The sequence below is a fragment of the Balaenoptera acutorostrata genome, chromosome 3, assembly GCF_949987535.1.
Source record: "Balaenoptera acutorostrata chromosome 3, mBalAcu1.1, whole genome shotgun sequence".
In the NCBI taxonomy this organism is placed as follows: Eukaryota; Metazoa; Chordata; class Mammalia; order Artiodactyla; family Balaenopteridae; genus Balaenoptera; species Balaenoptera acutorostrata.
Window position 1 is genome coordinate 159,165,564 of NC_080066.1, and position 22,414 is coordinate 159,187,977.

Genomic DNA, 22,414 nt, shown 5'->3' on the forward strand with positions numbered 1-22,414 from the left:
ATTCTGTCTCCCGCAAGCCTCTTCTAGTGCCATCTTCTCCATCCCCTTGGTTTTGCCTTAGTTTAGAATTTCATTCTTGAGCATCTAGTACAGTCCTTGCCAAAGTGGAACAGAGGCCCCCAGGAGAAGCACAAGACAATCCATCAGAGGCAAGAAGGTTCCATCCATACATAAGAGATTCCATTTAAAAATAAGAACAAATTGGGAATTCCCTGGTGGTCCAGTGGTTAGGACTCTGTGCTCTCACTGCTGAGGGCACGGGTTTGATCCCTGGTTGGGGAACTAAGACCCTGCAAGCCACGTGGCATGGCCAAAAAAATTTTAAAAAGAACAAATTAAGTTCTACTAATATTTTACACTGTCCCTCAGGTGTCAAGTGGGTAATGATTGCATCCCAAGGGAACAGCTGGTGATCCACAGTCTCGAAGACTTACATCCTCACTCTTTCACTTTTAACAATTTCACTTCACTTTTAGATTGAATACACCCAGTTAAGTGGGTTTATGGCCTTACTTTCTTAACACACAGGTTCCATATAAGAGGGCAGAGTGACCCTGAAAATCTATTGTACCATACGGGGGTTCATTGTTAACTCATGGCAAAGTACTTAAAAGTATTATGCATTTTTCTTTTTATAAAAAGACAAGTGAAAAAAAGTATATTGACCTTTTCTGTGATTTTTTTTTTTAACCTGGAAGACATTTTTTAAAGACATCTTTAACTGCTCCTTCATGATAAAGGTGATATTTCACCAATGAATGAGGAAAGTTGTTGCTCTTCTAAAGAAATGTGTGCTTTGGAAAGAGTCTTTAGAAACAGGTATTTGGGAACTTTTCCATGTTATGTAATTTTCCTGATGAAAATAGTGAATGTCACTTATAAAAAGTTTGCTTTTTTAAAATCAGAAATTGAATTTTAACGTTTTAAAACCTTTCAAATTAAGAGTTGCAGTGGGTTTAAAATCCATGTATATAAAATATGAAAATGAAACATCTTTAGACTAGTTTGCAAAAACTACTTATTGACAGCTGAGAATATGAATTTCAATAAAAACATGTATTTAATTACTGAATTGGATAGAGAGATGAGAATCTTAATTTAGTAAGTACAGCCAAGCCTGCCCTATTCCATTTGGAACCATCTGTCTTTGTGAGGTAACTTTTTCAATTGACAACCATTTAAACCAAAACCAAAATAAACTGACCCAGAAGCAGACCTCTGAATAGCTGTATCAGAAAGTGTTAAATGACAATTTTCATAATTAGTAAAGTATTATTTAATAACATTGATTTCACTTTGGTGAAATATTTTTTTAAATATTACTTATTTGTTTTTATCCTATCCTTTTAAATGTATGGTTAGTGTGTTTTGTAATGTATAATATATAACATGGTATTACAGTAATATGTGTATAGAGCTCATAAATATACATATGTTAAAGTACATACTCAGACATTTTTTACTTATAAATACATGACATTGAAAGAATTTGAAGACCAATAGTGTAGACCAGAAACATTCAAAGTGTGGGTCCACTACAAGGTTGGCTCCAGAATGTACTTCAAAGCACAGATTCTTTCGTGGAGAAAGTCTTCCTATGAGAGCAAAGTTGCCCAAACTAAGCAGTGTGCTTAGTGAAGTAGTTGCTTACATTCCAGTACAAGCTTCTTACTTTATCAAGGACTCATAAGAAACAGCCAATGGTCACCACACTTTGAGTAGCACTAGTCTAAATGACAAGAGTCTCCAAATTTCCCCTGGCCTTCTATCTTTGACCTTCTCAATTTTACCCTCCCCAAACCTCCTTGTGTTCAAATGCAAATAGGATCTTAAAAACCAATGCTGGTCTCCCATTCCCCTCAGGATAAAGACCTTGGTGTGGCATGCAAAGCCCTGCTATAATCTTCAGCTTTATCTCTCATACCTCTATACACTCCTGACCAATCATCCATCCATATTGAAACTCTCAGCTCCCTTAATATTCCAACCTACTTATATGGCTATGCTAAACTCTTGCTCTTCCTACTGCTTTGAAAACCCTAGCACAACCTTATGTCTGATAAGCACCTACTACCATTTTGACATTTGAGTAAAGATCTCTCTGAAGTCATTCTTGGCCCTCCTCTCCTTAGGGAAGGATGACCATTTCTTCCTTTATACTCCCCGCCTCTATTTATGCATCTCATGGCACTAGTGACATGTTTCTATCTATCTCTCCAGGAGCTCCTAGAGGGCAGGGGCTATGTCTGTTTCATTTCTACAGTTCTAGTTCATATTACAGTGCCTGAAACACAGTATTTGCTTAAAAATGTTTGTGAAATTAATACAGTATACTATAAATATTTGAATCACACTTCCATAAATGCTATGGCATTTAAGTAGTAGTCACATTTTAAAGATATTTTAGTACATTGTCTTTATGGGAGAGTGTCCATTTCTACTTCTTTGGAAGCAGTAAATTAAATTACCTATTTGTTTGTGCTGCTTAAAAATTGTTTTGATAGTTTTGGTAAGTCTTTTTTTTACAAGACTCTCTAACCAAGTTAAGAGCAGATGTGCAACAGCTTGACGATGCCAGTTCTGCTTCCTAGAGGCATGCCAGGTTATAAAAAGTGAACTAGATTAGGAGCTAGACCTGGAGTTGATTCCTGGCTCCATCATTAATTGTGAGACCCAAGTCTCAGTTTTCTTATTTGTCAAAACAGGGTAGCTAAAAGTAGTGAAACTTAAGTAAGAAAATAAATCTGAAGTATTTCATATATGCTTAATAAATGGTAAACATTATCATTACCTTCACTTCTTCCTGACTCTTGACAGCGTCACTATTCTTATCTTTCGTAACCTCTCTGATCACTCCCTCCCGATTTCTCTCACTAGAGCTCACTGCCCCAGAATTTCAGTGTGGCTCAGTCCTGGATCTTTCTCCTCTGTATCTTCTCCTTTGGTTAAATCATTTGCTCTCTAATATCATGAGAATATGAATAATTTCTAAATTTCAGGTTTCAGACCATAGCTCTTATTTAGTCATCTCACCTGCCTGGAATTCCTCCCTCCTCTCCCTCTCATTCCTACCCATTCCCATCAGTTTGATGAAACTTTTCCTGACCAACCTCTGAAAATGTACAGTCAACATTTACTGAGCACTTGATAAGCCCAGGACTCTTCATTATGAGCTTTCAATAGGGTAGGGTCACCACTGTGAAGGATGGTGAGGGAAAGCCTCATCAAGAAGGTCACAACTGGGAAAAGATTGGAAGGTCATAAGGGAGCAAGTCATGTGACTATATGAGGGAAGATCATTCTAGGCAAGTGCAAAGACCCCCAGGTGAAAACATACCTGGCGTGTTTGAAGAGTAGCAAGGAGGCTGTTATAGCTCAAGCAGAGTGAACTAATAGACATATACATTTCATCCAAAAACAGCAGAACACATTCTTTTCAAGTGCACACGGAACATTCTCCAGAATAGATCACATCCTAGGCCAAAAAAGAAGTCTCAATACATTTAAGATTGAAATCACATCAAGCATCTTTTCCAACCACAATGGTATGAGACTAGAAATCAACTACAAGAAAAAAATGGAAAAATCACAAACACATGGAGGCTAAACAATATGCTACTAAACAAAAAATGGGTTGTTGAAGAAATCAGAGGAAATCAAAAGATACCATGAGACAAATAAAATTGGAAGCACAGTGTCCCATAATCTATGGGACACAGCAAAAGCATTTTTAAGAGGGAAGTTTATAGCGATGTAGGCCTACCTTAGGAAACAAGAAAACTCTCAAATAAACAATCTAACATTATACCTAAAAGAACTAGAAAAAGAAGAATAAACAAAACCCAAAGTTAGTAGAAGGCAGGAAATCATAAAGATCAGAGCAGAAATAAATGAAATAGAGACTAAAGAAACAGTAGAAAAGATCAACAAAATTAAGAGCTGGTTCTCGAAAAGATAAACAAAATGGATAGACTTTTAGCCAGACTTATCAAGAAAAAAGAAGAGAAGGCCCAAATCAATTAAATCAGAAATCAAAGAAGAAAAGTTATAACTGAACCACAGAAATACAAAAGTGTTTTCCAAACAATCTATCAAAGATGAAGGTAAAATAAAGACATTTTCAAATGTGCAAAGCCTCAAAAATTTGATTTCCCATTCACCTTTTCTTGAAGCATAAACCAATAAAGAGAAAAATGAGAATTTTAATGATCAACATTGGAAAGAGGCAAATGGAATTCCCAGGATGACCAAAAAGGGAGGTTCTGGGACTATTGAAACCAGGACATCTACATCAGGGCTGAAGGAGGGCTCCAAGAGAAAGTTCTACAAATAAAAAGGGATTGATAGATTATATGATAGGACTGACTTTATGAAAAACTGAATTGAGAGCTATTTTAAGAACTTTGGAGCATATAACAAGACTCAGCAAGAGGTCCATTCAAACCAAGATATGTAAATAAAAGAGAAATAGACATCTCATGAAGAAACTAAAAATGTTACACAAGAAATAAAATGAAATCACAATATGCAGACTTGTAATAATCAAAATACTAAATATAGGTTTAACCAAATACATCCTAAAACTATTTCAGGAAAGTTGAGGGGTTGTCAGAAGGATGTATGTGCAGGGTGACGGAAGAGAGCTAAATCCTCATCTTCCAAAGTAAGGAGTCAGTGGGTGAATGAAAAACCAATAAATCAAGAAGTATTTTCAATTATGGAAGGAATACTGGAAGTTGAAAGTGGTTGCTTCAGGGGCATCAGAGAGCACAAGGCAGGGAAGGGCTGCACAGGAATCTGCTGTGTGTGTTAAGTTTCCAGTATAATTTGCTTTATAAAAATAGGTTCATGCATTATTTTAATAAAATTCTAAATTAAAGTTTAAAAGAACACCACAAAGCATAGGAAGAAAGGACAATGGAGATTGTAGCATTTGAGAGGCCTGTAGGAGGAAAATAAGAAATGAATAAGAGTCCAGTCTCATTCCTCCACTTCCAAGCTTCTGTCTTAAAATGCATCTGTTAACTAACCATGTATGGCCTTGTAACATCACTTTAATTCTTATCTTGAACTTTTGTCAAAATCTTCATTACTTTATTTCCCCCATATCTTCTCCCCATAACTAGAATTTAAGATCCTAGAGGAAATGGGCTGTGTCTTATACTTTTTGTAATCCCCCCACTTCAAAAAAGAAGACAGCAAGTACTCAATAAATCTTGATAAAGTATAACTTAATATCAAAGAGCCATGATTTGGCTATGATTTGGAGTAAAAGCCAAACTTGGAAAATCTTAAAGTCCATCTAAAGAGAAGATAATTGGAATATATGTATACCTCATAAAGGTATTTGTGAATGACTGTATTCATCTCTGTTGACTAAAACAGTCAAATTTGCCCACTTAGTTTACCACCTTTTTTCAAGGTCATTTCTTTAAAAAGAATCTAACTTAAAACAGCTGCAACATCTAAAGTGAGATCTCATCTCCAATCTTTGCTAATTTTTTAAAAGCCTTTTAAATTTAGTTTCATAACATTTTTTCCTTATTGATTTTTTAATCAAGATATGCAATCTCATTTTCCATTTTTATACTGTCCATTTTTGATTATGGTGTTTTCTTTTCATCTTATTTTGAAAGAGAAGCTCTTGGTGTTTATAACCCCAAAGGAAAGAACACACTGAAATGTAATGCCTTCCATAATAACCAGAGTCCTCCAAGGTCTAAATTATGTAACTCACTCTAATAAGCATTTAACCTACTGTTGAAAATGACTATATTATAATTGTCCCACTTACTATTATAAGTAACTCCTAAGAAGATGAAATCTCTGTGATAATATGCTTGAGCTTGCACTACATGTTATCAACACAAACAAACTTCAAAATAAACTATTGTTGCTATTAGCTGATCAAATTAATCATTTGAAAATCTAAGAGTCATGGCACTGCCATCTTGGTTTAGAGAAAAATAAGTCTTTCATGTATTTCTTTTGACTCGTAATGCTCTCCACAAGGTCATACTATTAGATGCCTGAAAAATTGTGGCAGGGTTCTTTCTAGCATGGCTGAAGTCCACAGGAGTGTTGAATACATGATTTTCTAGGTTGATTCTGGGCAAAATTATTTTTTTATTGAGGTATAATTTACATACAATAACATGCACATATTTAAAGTGTACAGCTTGATGAGTTTTGGCAAAACTATGTTACCGCAGTGAAGGCTTAGAACACTTTCATGGCCCAGAAACTTTTCTCATGCCCCAATGTCCCATAGACAGCCACATATCTTTTTATTCTTCTAGTGTAAAAATAGGAGTGAAATTATCAGGTCACAGGATAGATGTATATTTAACTTTATAGGATATACGGTCAAACTGTTTTCCAAAATGACTATCCCATTTTCTAGTCCCACCAGTGAAGTGAGTTTCATACTTGCCAATCCATTGTATTATCAATCTTTTTTATTCTAGCCATGCTAGTGGGTGTAAAGAGATATCTCATGGTGGTTTTACTTTGTGTTTCCCTGACTATTAATGACGTCGAGCACCTTTTCATGTACTTGTTAGCCATTTGTATATTTTCTTTTTTCGAGGGTCCGTTCAAATATTTTATCCATTCTTAAAGTTGGCTTACATGCCATTTTGTTGTTATTGAGGTGTGGTCCTGGGTAATGAAATCAGTTTTAGTCTTAACTACCAGTCCTCTGTCATCCCTAGTTTATTCTCTCTTTCTGTTTCTCTTTTCTTTCTAAGGAGAAATAGCTAATCTGAAACAAACTCACACAAGGTGTTCATTAACTCATTCTGCAGATATTTAACTGAGCACCTACTGAACTCCATGAAAATTATAAGAATAAGATACAACCTCTGCCCTGAAAGAGGTTACAATCAAATTCAGGAGAAATGTGAATAAGGCACTATAAGTTTAATGTAAAAAGAGCCATAAGAAGTATTTAAAGAATCAAGATAGCATTCCTGATTAGGGTGACCAGCAAAGGCCTTGTTAAAAGAGGTGGTATTTGAGATGGGCTTCAGGTGAGGAGTAGAATGACAATAGACAGAGACAGAAACTATAAGAGGAAGAACAAAGGCAAGCCTGCAGGAAAACAGGATATATTCTAAGAGCAACAACAACAAAAAAAACATAATTTGGGCCAAAGGATAGTGTCTGAAAAGTGTGTTGTGTCGAAATCATGTTAAGGGAACACGACCTGACTCAGCAGGTAAGGATGACCCACTGAAGGTTACCATGGAAAGATGAGTAATAGCTGCATAATCCATTACAGTTTGTGGCCCTCTTCAACTCACCCCATGCTTCCTTTCCTTGGCCTCTGCCCACCCTTGACCCTGACTATATTAACCCTGGGTAGCTCTGTCCCAGCCATGGCACTGGGACCGCTCATCTCTATATCTTGGCTGTTTGGCAGGCACTGGCCCTCCCTCAGAGGGAGGGAAATCGAGCCCAAAGGCCTAATCAGCCTAGTGTTCCTTGTCTTCCTTTCTGTGCCTGCCAGCAGAGCCTCTGGAGAGGAAGGGAGCTTCCCAAGGGTGGAAAACCAGAGGAGTTTGTCTACTAGGCTGCTCTACTCTGGGCTGTGAAATGAGTTACAAAGACAAACAGACCTCTTGCAGTGCCCGACTTGGGCACCAAGCCAGACTCATGCCAAGGAAGCCGGGTTGTCAGGGAAGCAACCAAAGCAGGATAAGCAACTTATCCTCCTAAGTCATACACCCTTTTCTCCAGAGGCACAGCAAAGGAGAGGGCCTGTGACCATTTTGTAGAGTCTATGAGAGCTGCAAGGAAGGTCACAGAGGAATTTGAAGAGAAAGAGAAGACAATTACCTTTCCAGAATTGTGTGCATGCCGGCTTCTTGCTAAAAACAAAAGGATGGTCTGCTTCAGCCCTAGGAATCTTTGGACCAAAGGAGTTATGTCAACAACTTAGGATACTTGATTCCCCCCAAATCCAGATTTATTGATCAGTAGCATCTCTTACTACCATAGCCATTGATATGAGAAGAAAGGATTAATACTTTAAGTCACGGAAATGTATAATGATAAGGTTACTTTTTACAGTTACTGAGAAATTTTCAGAGCATTTCCCAACTAGGGGGATGACTCTGGTAGGAGAAGGATGATGGAGTTATTGCAAAGATCCTCAAAGTCGTACAAACCTTTCCTCTTCTTCAATTGACTAAAAGCCCAGCTACTATTATCCTCAAAAGATTTTTACTTTAAATAAAGTTCTCCAAAGCACTGAGAGCCACTGTCCTAGAGCAATGGCCTCAAATGATCATGCATTTTACATCAGGGGATTCAGTCTGAGTAAAGGTTTTTGTATCTATGCCACGCCAAAAAGTAAACTAGGATGACTGCATCTCTAAAAAAGAATAATTCACAAATCCATTAACTGTTTCTTTTAACTCAGTTTTGCTAAAGTTAATTATTTAAAGGCTTTTTACTTTGATCAAAACTGATAGAACATAAAAGAATCTTTACTGAGTCTGAATTCTAGGTAAACAACACTTGAAGTTTCAGGGAAAAAATTAGAAAAAATTTTCTAAACCAGTTTTATTAACTAATCAGTGCTCTTTAGCCAAGAGCCCTCAACAGTGATGAATCTTTGGAATAAAAAGCAAGTAGGAACACATATTTTTTCTCTGCAACTTTACGTGTAAATAAATCTACTTTTTAGTGAGTGCCTACTAGTCTCAGTGCTAAACTTTTTAAAATAAATTATTTTATTTTATACTATCAATCCCAAAGTTTTCTGACCTCTCCACACTACTCCACTCATAATTTCTGGTAATTTTACCCATATCAAGTCTCGGTTGTATGATGAAAGAAGAGAAATGAGATTGCATAGGGCCAAATAGATGAGGCAAAAATCATGTGTACTCTGTTCTGTAGCAAGTTTTACTCATGATTTTATAATTCACTAAAAGATGCCGATAACAGGCTGATAGGAGGGGTGAATCAACCTGGGATTAAATTTTTAAATAAATAACCCACAAATATAAATAAAGAAGCAGTTTACAGTGTATACAATGAGGCACTCAATTCTTCCCAAGTAAATATGGATGAGTACTAAATCTTTGACTCTTCTGTGATTTTTACTCTTGGAACAGGTGGAAGGAAATAAGGTAGTTAAGGGTTTTCATTCTGACATGCTATCTCTGTCAAGTCTCTGAAATCCATTTTGTTAATTATGTTCTGCTTCTGAGTCTAAAAGAAACAAACACTCAAAAGAAAGTGGACTTTTCATTTCTCACAGACTGATAGTGATGGTCATTATGTATGTGTGTTGCGCGTCGGGGAGGACAGGGGAGAGGACTTAACACTGAGGAGGATATGTTTGTGTCTCAGCATTCGACTATCGGTAATACCTTGCCATCATTTCCTCTTGTTACTGTGTGGAGGAGCTCCAACCTTACTGAATTACAGTATACAGGTAGTTTTTCACTCCAGGATACATAATGCTCAGTCAGTCAACTCCATGAGATTTCATAGGTCGTGAAAGCTATAGTCTTAAATGAAGTGTAATTATGCAAACTCAAGAGCGAAAAGAAAGAAGATAACAGTGATATCGGAGTTACAAAGCAATTTTGTTTGTACGCAAAGACCTCAAGAAAAGATTGGTAATTTATGATCATCTAAATCTTTAGACAAACATTTTCTTATTAATAATAGGGGCCATTTTTGAGCTTCAGCTGTGTGCTAGATTCTTTACAGATTACCTTGAGTCTCTTTAACTATTCAATAGTAGGTGTCATTATCCCTATTTAAGAAATGAGAAAACTGAGGTGCAGAGATATCAGGTAAGTCCCCAAGGTCAACTGGCCATAAGTGGTGATATTAGGATGCAAACCCAGCCCTAACCCAGAAACACCATCAATTTACAGCACATCAGGTCAACCCCTTTCACATAAGATGATTCTTGCTCCTGTTGTAATCCTCCAACTTTGCTTGATCACTTTCTTAAATTTCTACTTAAACATCCCCAGTTCTTGATCATCTGACTCTGAAGAAAACCAAAGTCCTCACCAAGGCCTTCAAAGACCTATGCTGCTTGCCCCCCACCCATGACCCAGTATCTCTGATCCCATCTCCTGCATCTTTCCTCATCACTCCACTCCAGCCACACTGAACTGGTGCCCCCAGGCACGTTCTCACCTTGGGGGTTATGCACCAGCTGTTTTCTCTACCCAGGAGGCTCCTTCCCCAGATATCCATGGGGCTTGCTCTTCTGACTCCTTTGAGTTTTTGCTTAAATGTAAGCTTCTCACTGAGGTCTTCCCTGAATTCCCTGTTTAAATTTAAAGCTGCCCATCACCCTTCATCCCATTTCCCTGCTTTCTTTTTCTCCATGATACTTAGCACCATCCAAACCTCTAGCCATTTTAGACATCTACTGACTTGTTTACTCTTTCTCCCTCCATTAGTATGTAAATGTAATGGGAGAAGAGATTTTTGTCTATCTTTCCCCATGGTTGTAACCCCAGGGCCTGATACAATGACCCACACATAGCAGAAACTGCTTAAGAACGCCTCTTTTCTTATGGGTTCTCTGAAAATGAGCAAGCCCAGTAGCGAAGTAGTCCATGTGAACAACGTGCAAATTCTTGCTGCAAGTCAATCTTCATATGAAAAAATTAAAGACATTTACCTGTGGGCACCGGCAGCTTGGAGGGATCTTAAAGTAGAATACCTGATTTTAAAACATGTTAATGATTGACTCATGTTGTAGAAACATAAGCAGTTTATATAAAATGAAGTCGAGGCAGATGCCCTCCTACCTCCTCATTGTTGCTTTTGGACCATTATCTCTCCTCCTCCTTAAAACCTCTCCCCAACTTTGACTCTCGTGCCCTCAAACATTACCACCCAAATATATTTTTTTTTTAACCACTCTTTTTTTGGTGTGAATTCTATACAAACCTTTATTTTCTTTTCAATTTTGTTTTATTTTCTTTCTTTTTAAAAAAAATTTTTTTTAATTCAAGTATAGTTGATTTACCACCCAAATATCTTTTTTGTTGTGATTTGTGAACTCCAAAGTTACTCTATCTCATTTCTTGAAGCTCTCAGCACCTGATGCACTGTTACTGATTCCTCTAACACTACTCCTTTCATAATTTTTGTTGATTTCAGTATCCATGTGGATCTTCTTTCCTATACCTTGGCCTCTGACTTCCACTCCAGTAACATTGTTCTCCACTCTACCTCTAGACTTCAGGTCCATGGCCATAGGCCTGTCATGACCAATGATTCCAAACCCTTCATAATCTCAGTCTCAAACATTCTGCTGTCTTTCCATGTGTTTCCTTCTAATACAGTCATTCCTTCAATTCTTTGGTCTTACTAGGAGCTACAATCTATTACTAATATTTCACTGTCTTCCACCTCTCTCATGTCTTCATTTCTTCCTTATGAAGCTTAAATTCCATATCTATCATTATAAGCACTGACTTGTACACACAGCCAACTAACTACCTTGACCCTCTCGCTATCATCCTTGCATAGAAAAACCCTACCTTGGTTAAGTCCAATTCCCACCTACTGTGGGCCTGGACTTTTGCAGGTGGGCTTGGCAAGTGGTTTCATTTTAAATCATTCACGCCAGGTTGGCCCCAAGTGCTGTACAGCAATAACATCCCATTTCCCTAGGTACTCTCCCAGATGAACATGTCAGACCTCCTCCCCTCTCCTCAATTCTCTAGTCCTCTCTCATTCTCATGCCCAGCTGATCACCTTGACTTCCATTTCATTTAGAATAAAATCAATCAGAAGAGAATTCCTCATGCTCCCACCACCACATCTACCCACCGTCCTGTATCTATGTCTACATCCTCTGTCTCCTCTCCTGAATTTTAAGTCACTTTTTAAGGCTGGGCCCTTCACCAAGGTCTTGGGTCCCATGCCCTCTCAGCAATTCAAGGGCATTGCTTCAGCAATCCTCACCCTTCTGTCCCATAGCATCTATATTTTCCTCTTTACTGGATTATCTCCCATCAACATTTAAACATGCTATTGTTTCACCCATCTTAAAACAATATTTCTTGAGCCTATGGATTAAAAGACACCTAAGAGACATATCAGTCAGCTGTAATACTTAGGTCAACTTGGCTCCTGACTCCAGTGAGACAACTACCTTGCCTCTCTTGGAACACTGATTGAATATTTGATGACTTTAAAGAGTTATTATTATTTTTAAGTGTTCTTTTATTTTTAAAAGATACTTTAACTTTCAGGACTATATTCTCAACTACTTATAATTTTAAAATATCCCTTCAACTCCATATCTACCTCTGTGTCCTTTTGTAGCAAGACATCACAAAAGAGTTGGCTAGAATCCTAAATCCTCTCCCCCAATCCCTGTTAAGCTCACTCCAATCACGTTTTCACCATGCCACCAAAACTGCTCTTTTCAAGGTCACCAGTGACTTCCACAGTTGCTAAATCAAATGGCCAATTCTTAGTTCGTGTCTCAGAAGCATTTAACTAGGTTGATGACTTCATCCTCCTTACAATACCTTCTTCTTTTGGCTTCCAAGACACCACTCTCTCTTGGTTTTTCTCCACACCTCTGATTGCTCCTTCCCAGTCTCCCTCTCTGGTTCTTCCTCTTCTTCCTGATCTCTTGTTGTTGGAGTACCCCAGCGTTCCACCTGTGGCCTTCTTTTTATCTCTCTTTATTCGTGTCCTTGGTGATCTCATCCACTCATATGGCTTTGCATAATGCCTGTGATATCTAAATAGAAATCTCCAATCCAGACAACTCTACCAAACTCCAGACTTATAACACACTGCCTACTTGACACTGCCACCTGGACGTCTAATAGGCATCTCAAACTTGACCTGTCAAAACTAGACCTCTGACGATTCCTCCAAATTTGCTTTACCTGCAGCCTTCCCCATCTCAGGAAATGGCAACTCCATTCTTCCAGCTGCAGACCATATGTCATGGAGTCATTCTTGACCTCACTTTCTCTCAGACCCCATATCCAAATCCATCAGAAAATCCCATTGGTTCTACCTTTTAAATCTATACAAACTCCAACAATTCTCAGCATCTCTACTGCCACCACTCTGGTCCAAGGCACCATCTTGTCTATTGTTGGTCTCCTTGTTTCCACTCTTTGCTCCCTTTGGTTTATTCTCAAAGCAGTAGTTTGATCCTTTTAAAATAAGTCAGATTGTACCATTCCTCTGAAGGCGTTTGATCTCACTGTGATGAAAAGACAAAGTCCTTTTGATGACCTACAAGGCACACATGATCTGGATTCCCATTACCTCTCTGACTTCTTCTTCCACATTTCCTAACCCCCCACTGTCTCAGCTCCAGCCATACTGGCCTCCCTGCTTGTTTAAACATACCAGGTACACTCTCATCCCAGGGACTTTGCACTGACTGGTCTCTCTGCCTGGAATGCTCTTTCCCAGATATAACTATGGCTCTCCCTCATCTCCTTCAGATCTTCACTCAACCAACTCCTCAGTGAGGTCTTCCCTGACACCCTTCCCCATCTCTAATTGTGACTTACCTCTGGGCTCTTCCTTTCCCCTACTCCGTATTGCTTCTCCCCATGGTACTTATCGTTATCATCTAACATACTGTTACTTTTTCTTAAAAATTATCCCTCTCTCTAGAATGTAAGCATAAGAAGAGCAGGAATTTCTGCATGTTTAGTTAACTGCTGTAACCCTAGATTCTAGAACTGTACCTGAGACATAGAAAGCAATCAATAAATACTTATTGAATAAATGCACATGCTGTTTTAAAATTTTAAACAAATAATTAAACAAGCTCACTGTCTTGAACTTATAGCTTTTAAGCCCTAGTTATTTTTAATTCAGTATCAATAAATTAATTAAACTGCTTTTTAAGCAGTAAGTTAATCTTCTTTCTGCTCTTAGATGCATTTCATCTACCAATTTACAGATGTGACTACACATTTATAATGGATCAGCTTCTACATATTGACCTTTAGAAAACCCCACATTCATTACAAGCAAACATAAAAGAGGCTTGCAATTGCTGCTGAAACATTGGCAAGACGATTAGTGCTTATTTAATTTGCAATTGAATTCATCAAAGGTTAATCGTGTATTTGATAATGACAAAATAGCTCACAAAAAAATAGAAACTGTTCCAATGTTTGAGGACGCTAGAGCACATAGTTGCTTCTGAGGAGCAATTTGTTCTTCCTATGACATCAAATATCAGTTGGGTCTTTTTTTTTCCTGGCATCCTTAAAATTTGGTGATATTCTTGCCCAGTATATAACCCTGCAGGCCTCACTCTCTCCAAATTCAGGTTCTGTTACTTTCATTAGACACTTAACTTGAGATGGTTCCCATGACCTAGGCAATTAGACTTCAAACTGTCTGCCAGGCTCAGCTCAGCTGCATTCTGTTTTGTGAGTAAATACCTGCTAGAGACAAATTCTCTTGAAGTTCAGTGCCCGTCACTTGATGAGCTCCTTGTGGAAAGTGCCAGAGTCAGTAAGAGAGAGGGAGGCCCTCCAGCTAGTAGGCTTCATTCAATATGGCTGCATTCACAAAAGAATTCAGGTCCTTTAACAGCTGATAGCTACTCTCCATATTCTTATCACTTCAAAACCAAAATTTAAAAATTAAACTATATTTTGAAGGATTTATTTTAGGAAAGATACACTATTAGGAAATTCTGGATTCAAAGTGGTCAAATAAAAATTTAGATGAATGTGAAAAGATACAGATTCAAATAACTTAAAATGATCCCTGCCTTGTTAAGTCTGAGGATTTCTTCAGACTGAGGTTCTTTCTCCATCAACTCCAGATTTGGAGATTGTCCAGTGTGGCTCAGCACTCAACAAGTATTCATTCGCAGCTCTTGAACACTTCTACATGCTAAATGGAGTAGTGATTAAAAGTCAAAGATGATGCATTGAACTTAAGCCTTTATTTCTTCTCCCTCCCGAGATCCCTCTAAAAAGATGGGAAAGAAAAATTTTAATATACATAAATCAACAAGGACAAAGAAGACGGGTGAGGGCAAATGGATGGTCTGGAGAGCTACAGAATTCTGGGGGGGGGGGGGAAGGCAGAGGAGAAGGAGGCAAAACCCACACGGAGCATATACTCAGAGGCAACTTCCTTGTCCTGCAGAATCTCTGAAGGGTATGAGATTTAGCGGTGATGGATGTGGCATGTGGCAAGAGACGTGGGACTAAAAACAAAAGGATTAATTGAAGGTCTCTGTCTGGAAATGGTAACCCTCCACCCCATTCATGCAAAACACCAACAGCCAAGTACCTCCCCTCTAAGCTGGAGATTGAAGTCTTTTTTCTGAAGAAGTTGAAAAACTCTAAAACAAAAAAGACCTCCACATTGGCATTTTAGGGTTCAACAGCATAATGGCCAGCTCCCCACAGAATTGCCCTAAAGCACAGTCTACTGGTAGACAAGCTCCCTATCAGATTTTCAGTGCCTCGTTCTTCAGCATGAATGTGACACCAAGGAACACAAGCCAAAGAATGCTTCTAACATGAAAGATCAAAACCAAGAAAAACAAATGGGGGGTGGGGTGGGGAGGGGGATGAGCCTGGAGGAACCAAAGATGTTAAAGAGAACAGAAAAGAACTTTTTACAAAGCAACAATTAGTGACCTGAGATAAATCTGAGAAGATGTTTTATCCCTATAACTATAACAGTAATGATAATAATGGCTAATATTCATTGACAACACACTGTCAGTTACTGTTCAAGAAGATGAGGAAACTGAGGCACAAAATGTTAAGTAACCGATAGTAAGTGGGGAAGCCAAAATACAAATCCAGATAGTCTGAATTTAAAACTCATGCTCCTAACTGCTGTGTGTGCGTCCTCAAACATGGTATAAAAAAGGAATATAAAACAGGAAATCACTCTTTAAAAATGTATTTGACAAGTATATATTCAGAGCCTTCTGTCTTCTAAGCACCAGTCTGTGTGTGAAAAATACAGCGATAAACAGAACAGAACAGGCAGAGTCCCAGCTCTCATCAAGCTAAAATTAAAAAATTCAAAGCCAGGCACAGAAAGACAAATACTGCATGATCCCTCTTATATGTGGAATCTAAAAAAGTTGAATTCATAGTAACAGTAGAATGGTGGTTGCCAGGGGATGGGGGATGAGGGAAATAGGAAAATGTTGGTCAAGAGGTACAAAGTTTCAGTTATGCAGTGTTAAGTTCTGACTGTCTAATACAGAGCATGGTGACTATAGTTAATAATACTATATCGCATACTTGAAATTTGCTGAGAGTAAATCTTGTGTTCTCACCACACACAAAAAATTACATCTGTGTGAGGTGATGGATATGTTAATTAGCTTGATTGTGGTAATCATTTCACAGTGTATGCATGTAGCAGAACAGCACTTTGTACACCATAAATATATACAATTTTTATTTGTCAATTATACCTCAATAAAGTTGGACACTTTTTTAATTAATTTTTTTAATTCAATGGAAGAGATGGAAGATACAGTCAAGGAATTTTACCAGAAGATTCAATAAAAATAATAGCAGAAAATTATAAGAAAAGATGGAGATATGTCTGATGGTTCCAGGACGGTCCTTTTCCACTTACCAGGAATTCTAGGGAAGAAACTCAAGTTATTGCATTATTCCAAGGCACAAGTTATCCTGGGAACAATACCAAAAATTGTCTTACAGGTGAAGAGCACAGGTCTCCAGATTGAAGGGACCCCTCCACCCCAGTGTCCAGCACAATAAATGAAAAAAGATCTATATCTATATCAAGGCACACTTTCATGAAATCTCACACCAGGGAAAAGAAGGCCATATAATCATTTCACAATATATACATATCTCAAATCATCGTGTTGTACACCTTGAACGTAATATATGTCAATTATATCTCAATAAAGCTGAGAGAGAGAGAAGGCTATAAAAGCTGTCAGAGAGTAAAATCACATCAGTGACCAAAGAATAAATGGAATCTAAAAAAAAAAGAAAAATGGTTCTGAAGAACCTAGGGGAAGGACAGGAATAAAGACACAGACATAGAGAATGGACTTGAGGACATGGGGAGTGGGAAGGGTAATCTGGGACGAAGTGAGAGAGTGGCATGGACATATATACACTACCAAATGTAAAATAGATAGCTAGTGGGAAGCAGCTGCATAGCACAGGGAGATCAGCTTGGTGCTTTGTGACCACCTAGAGGGGTGGGAAAGGGAGGATGGGAGGGAGATGCAAGAGGGAGGAGATATGGGGATAAATGTAAATGTATAGTTGATTCACTTTGTTATAAAGCAGAAACTAACACACCATTGTAAAGCAATTATACTCCAATAAAGATGTTAAAAAAAAAAAAAAGACCAAAGAATAAGAACCTGAATGGCATCGTACTTACCAAAAGCAACACTGGGTGCTAGAATTCAATAGAGTAAAGCCTTTAGAATTCTGAAGAAAAGTGATGTGCAACCTAAAATTTATAGCCAGGTAAAGTGTCCATTGAATACAAGAGTAGGGAAAAAAGTCATTTTCGTTCATACAAGGACTCAGAAAATATCTTGCATATATGACCTCTAAAAACTTACTTGGAAATGTACTCCAGGGAATTCCCTGGTGGTCCAGTGGTTTGGACTCTGCACTTTCACCACCGAGGGCGCCGGTTCAATCCCTGGTGAGGGAACTAAGATCTTGTAAGCTGGGAAAAGAAAAAGGAAGAAAGAAAGAAAGAAGGAAAGAGAGAGAGAGGGAGGGAGGGAGGGAGGAAGGAAGGAAGGAAGGAAGAAAGAAAATGTACTCCAGTGAAATGAGGGAGAAAATCAAGAAAGAAGACAACACAGAATTCGGGAAGAGACTCGCACTGGAGAGAGGGCAGAGACTTAGAGAAGCGTGAACTGTAGACATTGGAGGAACCATGGGTTTCAAGCTGGAAAGCAACAAAACTTGTTCTTTCCAAGTTTTAGAAAGAACATCCTGTCCTAAGTCTGAAGGCAGAATTAGTAGACACTTTCTGGGAGACGAGTCAGGAAGTTTTTGCAAAACTGAGTTGAAATGTAATTCAGACCTAAACTAAGGTGGTAGTTATGAGAACCATGACACTGTAGACCCATAAACAGCAGAGCTGAAATCTGATTGGGGGTCTAGCTCAATTGCATTTTACTGTAAACATTCATGGCATGAATACTGAACAAGGACAAGAGAGAATCCACAAGGACATAAGCCCTGGAAGATGGCACTTGGTGGGCAGGAAATAAAGAAATACCAGTAGGCTTAGAGGGAAGAATCATTCCATTGGGTTATTTTGAAAAGAGAGGCAGTGCTGCATCCGCTGGGAAGTATAGGAGCTCCTACCTTCCTTTCTGCAACACTCAGAGCTGTCTGATTAAAACTGCAGATCTCTGCAACAGAGGTTACATTTTTTTAAAAGGGGGGGCTGGAGGGGAAGCCGTTGTTCCCCTTGCTTGACTCTGGAAGGGCTGAAGTAGCACCAGTGCAGCAGCCTACATCAGGAGAGGGCCGCACCTCAGAGCACTTTAGGAGCAGTCGGCTTAATGGACACTTAGAACTCCATTAAGTGGCTCATGCCAGTAGGGAGTGAGATGGCTCCAGATAGATTCTGATTCGGGCTGTAAGCAGTCTACGGCCCTGAGATGAGGTTGGAGAGGAAGGCAAGGGCCAGATCTGCAGGGCCTTGACAAGCATGGTATGAAGAGTAGATGTTATTCATGTACCTTAGGAAGTCACTGCAAGGTTTTGAGCAGGAGAATGACCTTGCTCGACCCATATGTTACGACTGCTCTACTGCTGTGTGGAGAATGGACTGGAAGGGAGTAAGAGCTGACAAGAAAACTACCACAGCAAGAGATGATGTTAGCTTGAACCAGAGAGCTTCCATTAGAGATGCAAATACGAGCTCTTCTGGAGTTCAAATCCCTGTATTTTGCTAGAGTAAATGGAGGAGGAGCAGGTTGGTGTCAGGGTGGGGGATTAGAAGCTAAATTTGGGATGGACCTGTCAAGTTGGAGACGCCCGTAAAAACTCCATGTGGAAATGTCAAATAAGCAGTTGACTATATAAGCCAAGATCTGGGCTGGAGCTGTATTTGCCTGGTTCCTTGCTTCTGACTTGAGCTTAAACTCCAGATTGTGGCAAGGAGGGCATTAACATTGAACACCTACTATATGCCAAGTACCAATTATGTTACAGATGTTTCCATCACAAAGTTTATACACGTTTTCCAAAAACACCTTCCCAATTCAGCCCCACCAGGACCCAACTATAGGCTACCTGGGAAATGCTCATTGCAGACACTCAGACAAATCAGGGAGTAAATTCCTCCCCCCCAGATTGCTAACGAGTTCCTGAAGGGGTTGCTGCACCTGGATCTATGTTCAAAGACTCCAGAGACCTGAAGATATGAAGGAGCCTGATGATAATCCCAGCCCCCAGCCACTGAGCTGTCCTAACCTTCAAGTCTTCCCAGCTGAGTCCCAGAGAGCAGAGAGCAGACACAAACCATCCCCTCCATGCCCTGTTCAAATTCCTGGCCCATAAAAGCTATGCTTATAATAAAAAGATTGTTGTTTGATGCCATTTAGTTTGGGGGTATTTTGTCATGCAGTAACAGGAATGGTTACTAAAGTGTTTTCTCAAGAAATATCTATTAAAATGCAAACGCACTACTTGGAAGGATAAACTCTTTCAGATGAATACACACAATCAGTGTATCCAACAGACAGCAAAGCAGAAAAAAGGAGCCAAGAGATGCTCTCTTGTTTCACTGACAGAAAAGAGACACGTAAGTGGCCTCCAGAAAACCGGAGGCATAAAGATGGCCACACCATGAAGACACACGGCTAAAAGAGAAAGAGATGCATCCAAAGGAAGATGGGGCAGGAGAGCAAAGTCCAGCCTCATTTACCTCACAACTGGGCTTAATTCCTCAACTCTCTCACTAACCACAAAGTTATTCATTTAGGCCAGTTTTCCAAATATACTTGCTTAATGTTAAAAATCACCTGGGGATCATATAGTAAAAAGCACCAAGGGTAATTATTACCCCCAGGCAAGTTTGGGAAATGCTGAAATATGGAATTTTTAAATTAAATATAAAACAAAATAGCGAACATGACACCCTCCCCCCAATAATCACAGTTCTGCAGTGAATGGGGTTAATACTCAAGCTTCCTGCTTATAAAAAGTAAGTAGCAAGTTCTAGCAGCCTTGAACCCTGGGAATGTAAATCCCAGCTAAGTCCAATTACAATAATGTGGAGGAAGAAGTTGAAAATATTGGAATTCATTTGCTAATCAGTCATTACTAATTACATGAAACATTAAAAATATGATTGTAAAAAAAAGGAATATTTAATGAATGTCAATTTAATTCAATTGATAAAATATAAAATAAGAGAGATGTTAGGTTAAATATTCATGGTCTTATTCAGGCTGTTATTCAACGCAAGTAAAAATGATGGAGCAAGATACGTAACCTGGATTGGATTCTGTGGGACTGAGAAAAGAACAGAAAATGTCACACTAAAAGCCATGAATTAATTCTACTTTAGTAACTGACACTAATGTCTACACTGTCCCCAGCCTCACCACCTCAATCTGAATCTCATTTCAAATTGTTAATATAAGTACTGGAGTTTTCTTTCCAGGAATACATTTAGAGCCTTCTAAAGAATCTGTGGTGAGATTGTTCTGAGTCATGAAGTCACCGTGTAACTGGTTATGACTCCCAAGTTCTACGTCATTAGGAGAAGATTTTCGTGATACTGGTATTGATGCATATCGATGAGCACTTTATCAATCCCAAAACCCTAGTCCCCACAGAGACTGGGAGCGATTTAGTCCCCTCTGAGCCTGTTCAAATTTATTTCTCTTGCCTCTTGAGACCATTTAGTAGTTATATGATGTAGTTTTCCAGAGTAAAATTGACATCCATCTCTGATTCCAAGAGTTTGTGTGTATTGTAATGGGTAAAACAAAATGTCTGCTGAACTATGTATTATTTGTACTGATAGATCCTGGAGTTCTAAACAATAAAAATGGAAGTCCCTTGCAACATACCAACTTAGAAGCATAATATCCGTCCTTAGACCAGTGGCTGTGTGTAATAACTCAGAGTGTAGCATATTCTACAGCAGGAAGCATCATGTCATCTCCCCATTCATCTCAGGCCTGTGTGTCTTTCTGGCCAAGAACTGGAAGGTCCTGGCTGCTCACCATCTCTCTGTATCACTGTTCTCTCCCTCCCAGGGATGTCTCTCATACCAGTGTTACTGCCCTGCCATCCGAAGGCCTGGAACACCTGAAGGAATTGATAGCAAGAAACACTTGGACTCTAAAGAAACTTCCACTTTCCTTGAGTTTCCTTCACCTCACACGGGCTGACCTTTCTTATCCGAGCCACTGCTGTGCTTTTAAGAATCAGAAGAAAATCAGAGGGTAAGTGGCAGTGTCTGGAATAAGTGACAAAAGGCTTTGGTGGAAGTTGAATTAATTTCTGGGTTTGAGGAAGAAGCTCTGTGGTTTGAAAACCAGGTGGAGAAGAATTTGGAAACATCCGTCAGAAACATGAAGTTCAAGGGACACAGTGACTGCAGACTGAAAGTAGCTGCAGATAAGAAATAAGGCCTGTGTCGCTGGATCACAGCAGGGGAGGGAAGGATTTTAGGTGATGATGGAGGAGAGGCAGGAATGACCAGATCATGCAGAATCTTGTAGAGGTTACACGACATGATTTCTGGCCTCCAGACTCAACCCATATTAGGTGCCACAACTATGAGGACAAACTTAGGAACAACCTGGTCAGTTCAGGCCTTGCAAATGTCACAGCTCCCTGGTTACAGGGTGGGCTTTGTAGTTACCTGGGTTTGTGTCCCACCTTTGCCAGTTCCTAGCTGTGTTATCCCACCCTACTCACTTAACCTTCCTGAGCCTTTGTGAAGGGAGATCGTAATGCTACCATTTACAGAGGTTTTGAGAAGAGCAAATGAGAAACTGAGTAGAAAACATCTATCACCATGACCTGGAATTTAAGTTCTCATAATATGTATTATTTTATTAACAGGCTGCTTGTGAGGCTGCAAAAGAGGGATGGCCTTCTTTTTCTCCCGTGCTCTCTCTGAATCTTGTCTTCACCTACAGTTTCACTCTGCATCATTTCCCCTTTTATGTCTGTTCTTCGTTTATCTCTTATTCACTCCCTCTTGGTTTCTATACAGTATCTGCGGGTTGACTTCCTGCACTCAGACTAGCAGTTGTAAGTAAGCTGGGCTCTAGCTGTGGGGATAGAAGCAAACAGGAAAGTTGAACAGCTGTGCAAAGAAAGCTAATGCGGGCATAACAGCTGCAGAAAACTAGGAGTGGGGTACGGGGACGGTGTTAGCCAGCCCTGAGCAGAAAAAG

At 39.1% G+C, this 22,414-nt stretch overlaps 1 protein-coding gene across 1 annotated transcript in view; it reads left to right on the forward strand.

Moving 5' to 3' along the window:
- TSHR (thyroid stimulating hormone receptor) overlaps positions 1 to 22,414 on the forward strand; it is a 161,399-nt gene that overhangs the window by 136,404 nt on the left and 2,581 nt on the right. The window contains exon 9 of the mRNA XM_007188703.2: positions 21,263 to 21,451. Within this exon, the coding sequence (XP_007188765.2) occupies positions 21,263 to 21,451 (189 nt within the window). The remainder of the gene's footprint in view (positions 1 to 21,262; positions 21,452 to 22,414) is intronic.